Source organism: Xenopus tropicalis, chromosome 5, assembly GCF_000004195.4.
Source record: "Xenopus tropicalis strain Nigerian chromosome 5, UCB_Xtro_10.0, whole genome shotgun sequence".
NCBI classification, from domain to species: domain Eukaryota; kingdom Metazoa; phylum Chordata; class Amphibia; order Anura; family Pipidae; genus Xenopus; species Xenopus tropicalis.
In genome coordinates, this window is record NC_030681.2 from 97142454 (window position 1) to 97154681 (window position 12228).

At 40.2% G+C, this 12228-nt stretch overlaps 1 protein-coding gene across 4 annotated transcripts in view; it reads right to left on the bottom strand.

Annotated features, from left to right (window-relative positions):
* The window catches only part of mcph1 (microcephalin 1), a 143484-nt gene that overhangs the window by 116521 nt on the left and 14735 nt on the right, over positions 1-12228 (bottom strand). For all 4 annotated transcript variants that reach the window (XR_001924513.2, XM_018093729.2, XM_018093733.2 and 1 more), the window contains exon 9: positions 8385-8494. Coding sequence is in view for 3 of the 4 variants with exons in the window: in XM_018093729.2 (XP_017949218.2) it covers positions 8385-8494 (110 nt within the window). In the remaining variant the exon portion in view is untranslated. The remainder of the gene's footprint in view (positions 1-8384; positions 8495-12228) is intronic.

The following is a 12228-nucleotide window of genomic DNA, read 5'->3' on the forward strand; positions in this document are numbered from 1 at the left end:
GTTGTCCTATGGACAGATTCCCCCACCTGAGCTGTAGATCTCTGCAGCTCGTCCAGAGTCACCATGGGCCTCTTGGCTGCATTTCTGATCAGCGCTCTCCTTGTTCGGCCTGTGAGTTTAGGTGGACGGCCTTGTCTTGGTAGGTTTACAGTTGTGCCATACTCCTTCCATTTCTGAATGATCGCTTGAACAGTGCTCCGTGGGATGTTCAAGGCTTTGGAAATCTTTTTGTAGCCTAAGCCTGCTTTAAATTTCTCAATAACTTTATCCCTGACCTGTCTGGTGTGTTCTTTGGACTTCATGGTGTTGCTGCTCCCAATATTCTCTTAGACAACCTCTGAGGCCATCCCAGAGTAGCTGTATTTGTACTGACATTAGATTACACACAGGTGCACTCTATTTAGTCATTAGCACTCATCAGGCAATGTCTATGGGCAACTGATTGCACTCAGACCAATGGGGGCTGAATAATTACGCACACCCCACTTTGCAGTTATTTATTTGTAAAAAATGTTTGGAATCATGTATGATTTTCCTTCCACTTCTCATGTGTACACCACTTTGTATTGGTCTTTCACGTGGAATTCCGATAAAATTGATTCATGTTTGTGGCTGTAATGTGACAAAATGTGGAAAAGTTCAAGGGGGCCGAATACTTTTGCAAGCCACTGTATATACACACACATATATATACACAAAATACGGAGTGAAGAGCACACCAAAATTGAATTGCGATACCTGGGTGCCCGAGCAGCAAAATTGGGATACAAATAAAAAGTGTTGGCACTCACAGGATTCTCACGATAGTATTCATGGACGAAAAGTCGTTGTTAGATGCAATAAGGTGAGGTTTTATTGGTCCAACGTTTTGGTTCTTTACTAGAACCTTCATCAGGGAAGCAATTGTGTACACAGAGCAGAGTTTAAATACAGTATTTGACGCCAAACAGCGCGTTACTAGGCAACCATACAGTAAACAGATAGACTCAGGGTGGTGAAACAGAGAGAGTCAAAGTAAAAAAAGAATAAAGGAAGTTTATTTACAAACCTATGCGTGGTGTCATTATTGTGCCAGAAGTCCCTCAATATTTGACTTAGCGTTTGCTGTTTATAGTGCGCCCGTGTGTGCGAGTGTATCCTGCAGACAGACCTGTCTGTCAGGTAGAGGCGCCACCCACGTAACCCCCTCAGGGTGCTCCTTAGCAACAGCGCGTTTGCCCCTGTGCGTATTATCCCTGTGCAGGGAGCCCTTAATGGCACGTGTCTTGTGCCGATTCAGAATAAACCCCTTCTCCTGCCGGCGCAGCACGGAACGATCGGTGCTGGCGGTGTCTGTCAGGCATCGCTGGTTTTACCCAGGGACGTCGGCCAGCCGCGCAGGCACCATAGAGGGGTATCCGTGAGGGTCTGTCAGTAGCACATAAGGGGGCGCATATGGAGCATATCGGGAGTGGGTACGCACACGCCCCCCCGCAGGGCTGCCCTGCATAAATTAATACTCGCCACGGACTTTCACACAGGAGATAGTGCTCGTCTTGGCGAAGCAACACAACAGGTTATACAGCAGGTCTGGTTGGGGTACGCCTGCTGCCCCTTCATTGCGGAGAGAGTTAGGGTACACCTGCTACCCTTCTCTCTGTCACCAAGGCAGGTGTATTTGGCATGGGTGGTAATCTGGCAAATGAGCACCAAAGGCAGGGAGGTTTGGGAGAGGAAGCAGGGAGAGTATAAGGGGAAGAATATGTACATAAATACAAATATACAAAGTATCAAGTTACTAACAGAAATGTAGATACATGTTGCCACAGTTAGCGAGAGCCCATCATATCAAAGGGGAACAATGTATCAGATGCACAGCCTGGAGATAAAGGCAATACTCAAATAAAACAGCCAAGCGGCAGAGTCTCATTAAGGCCAGGTCAAGTTTATGAATCCATCTGGATTCCCTTTGTAGGAGAGCTTGGTCTCTGTTGCCCCCTCGTAACAGGGGGGGTTGGAAGTCAATTGCCATGCATCTGAATGTAGGTAGGGAGTGCTTCATTTTGAGGAAATGTCTGGCAACGGGCTGATCAGCCTTCCCTTCCTAAAGAGCTTGGCTTACCGCCGCAGTGTGGTGATGGTTTTGACCACATAGTAAAGGCCACATGGACAGGAGATAATGTAGATCACATAGACAGAGGTGCATGTTAATCTGTGGTTAATTTTGAACCGTTTACCTGTATGTGGATGAGGGAGGTTAGGTCCCGTTAGCAGACATCTACAGGTGACACAGTCAGGGCACTTAAAGCACCCCGGATTTTTCTGTGAAGATAACCAGTTCGTGGGGGAAATGGAGTGACCCTTGAAGTCAGTTCTGGCCAGGAGGTTCCGTAAACTGCTGTTTCTTTTATATCCCATCATTGGTTTCTTGGCTTGATAAAGGGACAAGGTCTCATCTTGGCTAATCATGTCCCAATTATTCTGGATGCTTCTAGATAATTGTGGCGATGTAGAGTTGTATGTGGTTGTAAAAATAAGTGGAGTCGACTGGGTCTTGTTCATATTGGTCTTTTGTAGTAACCCTTCATGTGTATGGAGGAGTGCTCTCTGGAGTTGTGAGTTCAGCTGGTTTTCTGTGTACCCCCGTTCCAGGAATCTATTATACATTTCTTCTAGTTGGATTTTTGCAGTGTCTGATGAGCTATTATTCCTTATAACCCGTAGGAACTGGGAGAAGGGAATACCCCTAATTGTGGCTGGAGGGTGGTGACTAGAAGCATGTAAGATAGAATTCCGGTCTGTGGGTTTTCTAAAGAGTCTTGTGCCCAGGCCTGAGTCGGTTTTAAAAATGTTTAGATCTAGAAAGTCAACGTTGTCCTGATGGTAATTTAGAGTAAGTTTAATTGGGTTGTCAAGGTCATTCAGCTCCCGGTGGAACCTAAGCATATTATCTCTACTGGAATCTTTCCCTCCCAAATGAAACATGCACTGGTAACCCCTATTCTGAAAAAACCCTCCCTTGATCCTTCCAATCCTACTAACTTCCGACCTATCTCTCTGCTCCCATTCATCTCCAAACTGCTTGAGTGCCTAGTATACAACCGACTGACGCTATTCCTCTCTGACAATAACCTCCTGGATCCCCTACAATCTGGTTTTAGACAACAACACTCCACCGAAACTGCTCTAACCCGACTAACAAATGACCACCTTTCGGCTAAAGCCAAAAAACACTACTCGCTACTAATACTTCTCGATCTCTCTGCTGCTTTTGACACTGTGGATCACCCTCTTCTCCTCCAGACTCTCCGCTCTCTTGGCCTTCGTGACACTGCCTTATCCTGGTTTTCATCTTATCTCTCAGATCGATCCTTCAGTGTCTCTTACAATGGGGAATCATCTTCTCCCCTGCCTCTTTCTGTCGGGGTTCCTCAAGGCTCTGTCCTGGGCCCCTTACTATTTTCTCTCTATACCTCCTCACTTGGCAAACTAATCAGTTATTTTGGCTTTCAGTACCACCTCTATGCTGACGATACTCAGATCCATCTTTCCTCTCCTGATCTCAACCCAGAGCTTCTAACTCGCGTCTCTTCCTGCCTGTCCGCTATCTCCACTGGATGTCCCAACGTTACCTCAAATTAAACCTCTCTAAAACTGAACTGGTTCTCTTTCCCCCATCCAACGCCCACAGGTTCCCGAGGTATCTATAACGGTTAACAATTCTACCATCACCCCATCTTCCCAGGCCCAGTGCCTTGGGGTTATCCTTGATTCTGCCCTGTCCTTCACCCCTCATTTCCAATCACTTATCAAATCATGTCACTTTCACCTAAGAAATATCTCCAAAATCCGATCATTTATCACCCAAGATGCTGCCAAAATTCTTATTCACTCTCTTATAATATCTCGCCTGGACTACTGTAACTCCCTATTAATTGGCCTTCCCCTCCAAAGACTGTCCCCTCTCCAGTCCATAAGGAATACTGCTGCCAGGCTCATACACCTCTCCAACCGCTCCTCCTCTGCCATGCCACTCTGCCAATCCCTGCACTGGCTTCCCCTACCATCCAGGATAAAATTCAAACTATTGACCCTCACATTTAAAGCAGTCCATAACTCTGCCCCACCCTACATCTCTGAACTCATCTCTAGGTACCATCCAACCCGCAATGTTACGCTCCTCTACTGATCTGCTCCTCAACTCCTCTCTCATTCCCTCCTCACACGCTTGCATTCAAGACTTTGCAAGGGCTGCCCCCCTTCTCTGGAATTCGCTCCCACAAACTGTCAGACTTTCTCCCAATCTCTCTGCCTTCAAGAGATCTCTAAAAACACATTTATTTAGAGAAGCTTACCCTAATCTAGCTTAGCAATACCCTGTGCCACACCTCTCACAACTCTGGTCATGCCCATTCCCACACCTGGTGTCTCAACCCTTTCTCCTTGTAGATTGTAAGCTCTTTTGGGCAGGGCCCTCTTCACCTCTTGTATCGGTTACTGATTGCTTTATATGTTACTCTGTATGTCTAATGTATGTAACCCACATATTGTACAGCGCTGCGGAATATGTTGGCGCTTTATAAATAAATGTTAATGTAAATGTAAAATGTAATGTAATCTTCCCCATCAAGCCAGATCATGAACAGATCGTCAATATACCTAAAGTAGGCTAGAATCTGTTCACCCAGTAGCGGAAAAATATATTTACACTCAAAATCCTGCATGTAGAGATTGGCATATGATGGTGCAAGTGCACTACCCATCGCCGTGCCAGAGACCTGTAGGTAATAGGAATTCTCGAAGCGACAATTTCTGGTAAGTGTTAGTTTCAAGAGTTGTAGGAGGAATTCAATAGGGGTGTTGGCAGATGGATTCCTGGTAAGGGCCCCTCTAATAGCATTGATACCCTGTTCGTGTGGGATAATGGTATATAAGCTTTTGACATACGTTGTCACTAGGATGCTGTTAGGAGGAATGTCGCCCAGGTCTTTCAGTCTTTGGATAACGTGTGTAGAATCACGTGTATATGACAGCATGGACTTGACAAGGGGTTGTAAGTAGGAATCAATAAAGGTCAAGACAGGTTGGTAGAGGGAACCCACAGCGGAAATGATTGGTCTCCCGGGGGGTGATGAAAGGGATTTATGGACTTTTGGTAAGGTGTAAATAATCGGGATATGAGGATATTCTGTAATCATGTATTGAGTGGAGTCCTCAGTTAACCAACCCACATTAAGGGCAGATAACAAAATCCCATCCAATTCTTTCTTAAATTTGAGAGTAGGGTCACCTGGAAGGGCCTTGTAGGTCTCAGTGTCAGCAAGTTGCCCCAGTAGTTCGTCCCTGTAGTAGGAATAGTCTAATAAGACGATAGATCCCCCTTTATCGGCGGGTCTGATCACAAGATCCTTGTCGGCTTTAATAGTTTTGATGGCTTGGCGTTCCACCAGTGAGAGATTGGGATAGGATCTAGTGTTCTTAGCCATGGCCTTCGCCTCAAGGCTTAACACCTTGCCGAATGTGCGTACTGCAGCAGGGGTGTTGGGGGGGTTCGAAATTACTTTTGGCCCTAAAGCGGGGGCGGTTGGTGTCCTGGAAGTTTCTGAAGTGTTCTTTGAGTTTCAGCTTTCGCTGAAATCTATAGATATCAACTAGGGTATCAAAAGAATTGGGAATTGTGCTGGGAACAAAGGACAGACCTTTAGACAATAATGATATTTCACCCTGTGTAAGGATATGTTTGCTTAAATTAAAAATTATGTTTTCCTCTTATGTTTACGACCACTCAGTCTGGTCCGCCTTCGCCGTCTGACCCCTTCTGGGATCTGGTTTTTACCCCTAAAAACCAGATCCCAGAAGGGGAAATCGCCGAAGACTCGCAAGTCTTTTTCGGCGATTTGCGCGAAATCGCGCCGGCGACTTACATGTTCGCCGGTGGGATGGCAGGGGTAGGCAACTCGGGGAGATTAGTCGCCCGCGAACAGGGAGTTTTGGCGCGGGCGACTAATCTCCCCCGTGTGCCAGAGCCCTAAATTAGGCCCCCTGCAACCAGACCCTCCAGTGCCCTGGCCTAGGCTCCCACTAGCAATACTTATTTCCCCTTGCATCTCCTCCGGGACCGGGTCTGCTGCCAGTTTGCCAATGTGCAATAAGCGTGGGATAGTACTCATATTGTTTTTGTTGACCCTCTTCTCCGCTTACAGAGCTAGTTTACTGTTTTTCTTTGAAATAAATATTGAAAAACACATACCTCGCTGATGCCTCAATTAATGTAATTTTATTGGTATTTATTTTGATTATTAAAACTTAGCTGTAAGCTGCTGCATTTCCCACCCTAGACTTATACTCGAGTCAGTAAGTTTTTCCAGTTTTCTTAGGTAAAATTAGGTACCTCGGCTTATACTCGAGTATATACAATATATGCTAGTTTAGTAGTGCAGGGTTCCAATAATTACTGGCAGAGGCAAAACATTGAAAAACAAGAAATCGTCACACAAATAGACAACCACAAATATCAAACCCTAGCAGGAGGCTATGTGAGGACCCCTAACTCCAAGTGATTGGACTGCTGCAAAGCTAGGCAGACAACCCGGGGAGTAGAAGGCCCTGTGTATAAGAACATGGTGAATAGCCAATATTAATTTGCACTATGAATGAGAGTCTGGTTTACAAATACAGGTACCACACTGCACAAGCGCAGTTACCAATAGCAACTAATAAGCAATTCATTTTAAATGTCTACTACAAGTTGTAAAATAAAAGCAAAGCTAATTGGTTGCTATTGGAAACTGGACTTGTGTTCTGTATGAAGGATTTAAAAGTATAGTTTACATTTACCGTATATACTCGAGCATAAGCCAATACGAATATAAGCTGAGATAACTAATTTTACCTAAGAAAACTGGAAAAACTTACTGACTCGAGTATAAGACTAGGGTGGGAAATGCAGCAGCTACTGCTAAGTTTTAATAGTCAAAATAAATACCAATAAACTTACATTAACTGAGGCATCAGTGGGGTATATGTTTTTAAATATTTCAAAGAAAAACAGTAACCTAGCTCTGTAAAAGTGGAGAAGAGGGTTAACAAAAACAATATGGTATCAATAATGATACATTAAGAGTACAGCTATGGGATCCCTTATTCAGAAACCCGTTATCCAAAAGGAGCCAAATTACGGAAAGCCGTCTCCCATAGACTCAATTTTAATCAAATAATTCAGAGTTTTAAAACCGATTTCCTTTTTCTCTGTATTAATAAAACAGTACCTTGTAATTGATCCCAACTAAGATATAAATAAGCCCTATTGGACGCAGAACAATCCTATTGGGATTAATGTTTTAATTATTTTTTTAATAGACTTAAGGTATGGAGATCCAAATTACGGAAAAACACCTTATCCGGAATACCCTTGGTCCCAAGCATTCTGGATAATGGGTCCTATACCTGTACTAGCCCTTAGCTCAATCAGCAACCAAGCTAAAACACAGAGTTAAAATCCTCAAAACTATATATAGTTTATATAGAATATAAAGTGCAATGTCTAGTGCAGAATGGGATAGGTGAGGATGGTAGATGAAGCAACCACTCCAACTCTAAAGAGTTCTAAAAACATGCACATCAATTTAGTGTGTTCCCCTATCACATTCTCTCACACACTACAATCAAGTCAATTAACCTGCTTGTACAGATTTGGATTCTTGGAGAAAAATGGAATACTGAGAGGAAATCAAACAATAAGGAAAACATAGACAACATGCAGATAAGATGCAATCAAACCTAAGACCCCAACACTGCAAGGAAGCAATTCTAACAATTGCCCCACTGTGCAGTGTTATATTGTCTTTTCTATACAAGTATAGTGAATGTACGAGTAAATATTTTAAAGCCATGATTATGTTGATATTGTTCTAGTACTTAGGTAATTTCTGCTCAAGGATTTGGATCTCCTGAAATACGATATCCAGAAAGCTCCAAATTATGGTATGGCCAGCTCCAACAGAATCTATTTTAAGTAATTTAAAAAGAAAAAAAAATTATCTGTTATAATAAAACAGTACCTTGTAATTGACTGCCAGATTCTGGATAAGGATATCTCTGTAATTACCAGTGATACTGCTCAGAAAGACAGCAAACGCTTTAATAAATACAATTTCTGAAGGGAATAAGTATGTCTGAAAAATGGTGACATTTTCTGCTTTAAAAAAAAAAAAAAAAAATTATAGAACAAATGTGGAACACCCCCATTGTGGAGGGCTTACAGAGCTCCCTCCCCATGTGGGTGGTGGGACATTTAATGGAAGAAAAAAAAATACATTTCATTTTCATAAAAAAAGAAAAAAAAACCACTACTGGCCAAAATTCTATAAAATGGATACATGAAAGTCATTAGCAGTTTCACTGACCTTTCTTGTTTTCTCTTTTTTCTTCAATTCCTCATTGTCATTACATTTATTTCTCTGTTCGTTAAGGATTTTAGAAAGACTATCACAGGCTGGATATTTACTTTTGGCATCTAAAAAGGAATTAGATAAAAATGTTAGTGTTTTATAAATAACTTTTACAATAATTTAATTTCCAAGATGTTTTTTTTAATCTTCTAAGGCACCTCTGGGCCCTTAATTTTTGGTTATCTCTAATGAGAGTGGTATGCAAGGTACCATTGAGACCAGAGTCCTGGGTGTTGGGAGATTAGCAAGTAGTGAATTCTATCAATTCACATAATTTTAATTTCCTAAAGGAGGCGACATAGGTGTGATTATACATGTAAATGTGGGCAGCAGTAATTAATTCATGCAGCTTGAATTTTCAATGAATTAAGTGTAGAGGCAGTAATATTTATAGATACAAGCACTTCTCACTTTCTCAACTGCACATGGTTTCCAATATGGTCTCTGTAGCAACCATGAGCAATTTTATCTTGCACGTATTGGAATATTTTTGGAACTAATTAGGAGTTTACATTACTTCTACAACATATGTAAACATATTTTAGTCTAAACTTGTAGAAGGGTTTCCCACCCCCCCCCCTTTTTTTTTTTTTTGTTTTAACAGATCTTCTCCAGCATATGCCAGCATTGACAATTCAACTTGCTTTGCTCATAGTTTAGGTCATGCAGCCTATACAATGGACAACACTGAGACGTGATTGTAACATTAAGTGGCAGATTTACTAAAACTCCATAATTTATCAGGAAAGTCAATTCCTTTTTTTCTCTGCTACTTTATTTAGGCTAACCAACAAATATGTCAGAGGGAAAAAGCTCTAGAGATATGGGGCCTCATTATTTTAACAAGACTTAATCCTAAACTATAATCTTACTTATGTATATAATACTGAGACACTGCAGATGAAAGGAAAAGAAGTGCTTCTTTTAAATAATACCATCATCATAAAATATTGTTTGAATATTGTTGGAAGAAAATTCTAAACTATGCCATTTTGTCATGCATTGGGATTCTGAATACCCCCAGCTACCCATGGGCTGCATAAATTTCCTTGCCCAACATTATGTTCATATATTGTGAGCCATTAAGATGTGGTTTAACATATCATATGAGACCCTGCATGGGGTACTTAAAACATTACTTGCTTATTACTATTATTTGGCTGCATTCCTTAATCAATTCAGACATCATTTTTATTAGTAGCATATAATTAGGATTAACATTGCCCTTCCTATGTAAGTGAGAGTATATACAATATAAAAAGCTTCACCACTGTGTTAAATATATTTTATGTTAGGTAAAGCCGCTAAATGCGCATCTGAAGTACCAATTTGCATTTTATTTTCAGGTACTAAGAAAATGCTTTTTTTTAAATTTTTTTATTATTATTTCAACAGCACAGTGTGCTCCCCCAAAAAAACTATATAAGTGATATTGTTTTACACAAAATCGTATATGAGTAAATCCTTGATCATTTAAGATGTGCCTAACCAAAAAAATAATCCATTATTAGTTTACCAAAAGAATGACATATGCATACAAATACAACAGAAATAAACTCATAAAAACACATTTTTTGGAAAGGGTGATGTGTATCAAATGACTCACTGAAATTTAAAAAAAAAAAATTTGAAGCCTTTTGTTCCAAAATGTTATTGGTCTGCAGCCATTTGCGTTTATGTACTTACAAAGCATTTTATTGCATAATTGATTCTTAGCTGAGCACTGTAAGGGCATTTGGCAAATTGTTTTGACTAAAATCAGACATGATACAAATACAGCCAGCAAAGTTGTCCAGCTGATGAATCTCAAATCATTATACATCATTTCACATCTGCTAAATGTTCAGCAGTAACTAAAACAAAGCAATGATAAAGCAATGATAATTCAACACAGTTTAAAGGAACAATTAATTATAAGTCCAACATAGACAGTAATATGCTAAGACTCTGGAAATGGACTTCATTTTGTTTATAAAGGATGGTAAAGGGAATGGGCCAATTAAAGGGGACTGGTCTCCCTAAGAAATAATTCCAAATCCTATGCTATCACGTTAAAGCAAAATAAACATAAATTATATACAGTTTAAAAAACTTGTTTCCTTTATTCCTTCGGAATCCTCCTTTGGAGCATACAGGTAGATGACATGGTGTAGAAAATGTTATCAAGGTAAGCTTTGCATAATCCCAAAATATACTGTATGTGCTAGAACTGAGGACCTGATGTGCATGCCCATGCAAAGGCAACACAATTATAGACAGTGGTGTGCATGTGAGGATGTCAGCGAAATCTAGAAAATGCACAAATCAAGGTGAAAAATCAAGGTGAATTGCTGTGCCTCAGGAATAGAGGTGGGGATTGGAAAATATTATTGGCAGGTTCTATTTTTAAAACGAGTGTAGCACAGGTATTGATTAGAAAAACGAATTTGGGTTTCCTGTTTAATCTGAAAAGGACTTTTGATCAGACTCAACCAATAACAGTATTATGCCAATTGAAAATAAATGCTAAACAAAAAATATAATTTACATTTTACTTGAAAACAAAATACAAATATTTAAATTTCACTTTGACATATGGCAGAATAGGGAAATAATGCAAAAACTATGAAAAAAAACAAAGCCCAAATATTTTAATATGTAAAATACTAAAAGCTTATTTAAAAAGAAAAATTCAATAAATATGTCACACTGTTTAAAGCCAGGGTTAGGGTGGTTCAGTAATAATGAAAAGGACATAACACCTAGATCAGTAACCAACATTTTCACATTGTTACACAGAGTGAAAAATTATACTATTGTCTACTATTATACTATTGCCCATAAAATAAAACTTGCCTTTACTTACATACAATAAGGGGGTCAAGGGAAATGTGTAGATTAATTTATTTGCCTCTTTAGTTAACCATAGATCCTTACCAACTAGTTTAATGGCATTGATACAATCATATATTCAGATCCCATTGGGCAACTTGCAGTGTCCTGTTTTGATCACTAACACAGCTGGCCAGGGCACAAATCGCAAATCGCTCTCAGGAAATACACATTTATCCCCTTGGGCTAGAAGGGACATGAGAGGTTGGAGTGCTGAAGAACCATATCCTGTTTTGTATGTTTTCAGCAGCAACAAAGACATTGCGTTCCTCAATTACATCTGGCTTATCTTAAATCTTATGGCACTTGTGCTTTTTGGCCTCTGAAGTCTGGACAAGAGAGTGGTGAAGGATTGATAGTCATTTTTCCCCATTTCAGTAAAACATATTACGTGCACATAATATGGCAACACATTCTCAACTTTCCTTGACATGAACAAATGTTTTTATGATCTACTAGATTACTAAGTGAGAGGAAAAGGCATAAAAGGCCCTCATCGTAAGCGCTGCTGTTTCAAAGTGACACCAGCGTTCCTGTATTCTGATTGGGACTATTTTACTACTATAAGGTGTAATAAGGGTATTTGTTACCTGCACTCCTGTGAATATATAAAAGTTGTAAAGCTTACAAAACAGATTCTGAATTCACAGAGTTGTTATAAAAGAAATAATACAAATCATTTCTCACTGCCAGAAATTATACCTCTCTAATATTAACCGTAATTTTAAAAAGATAAAACTATAAAATGACCTTTTATTTTCTTTTATCCACTGCCAATGAGAGCTATATACTTATATATACTCTTTTAAAAGGAGAAGAAAAGGTTATACCCACCGGAGGGTAAAAATTTGTTCTGAACCCCCAGTGATTACTACTGTTTGCTGAAATATGCAGCAGACCGCTACTACACTAGGAGCCCCACATTGCC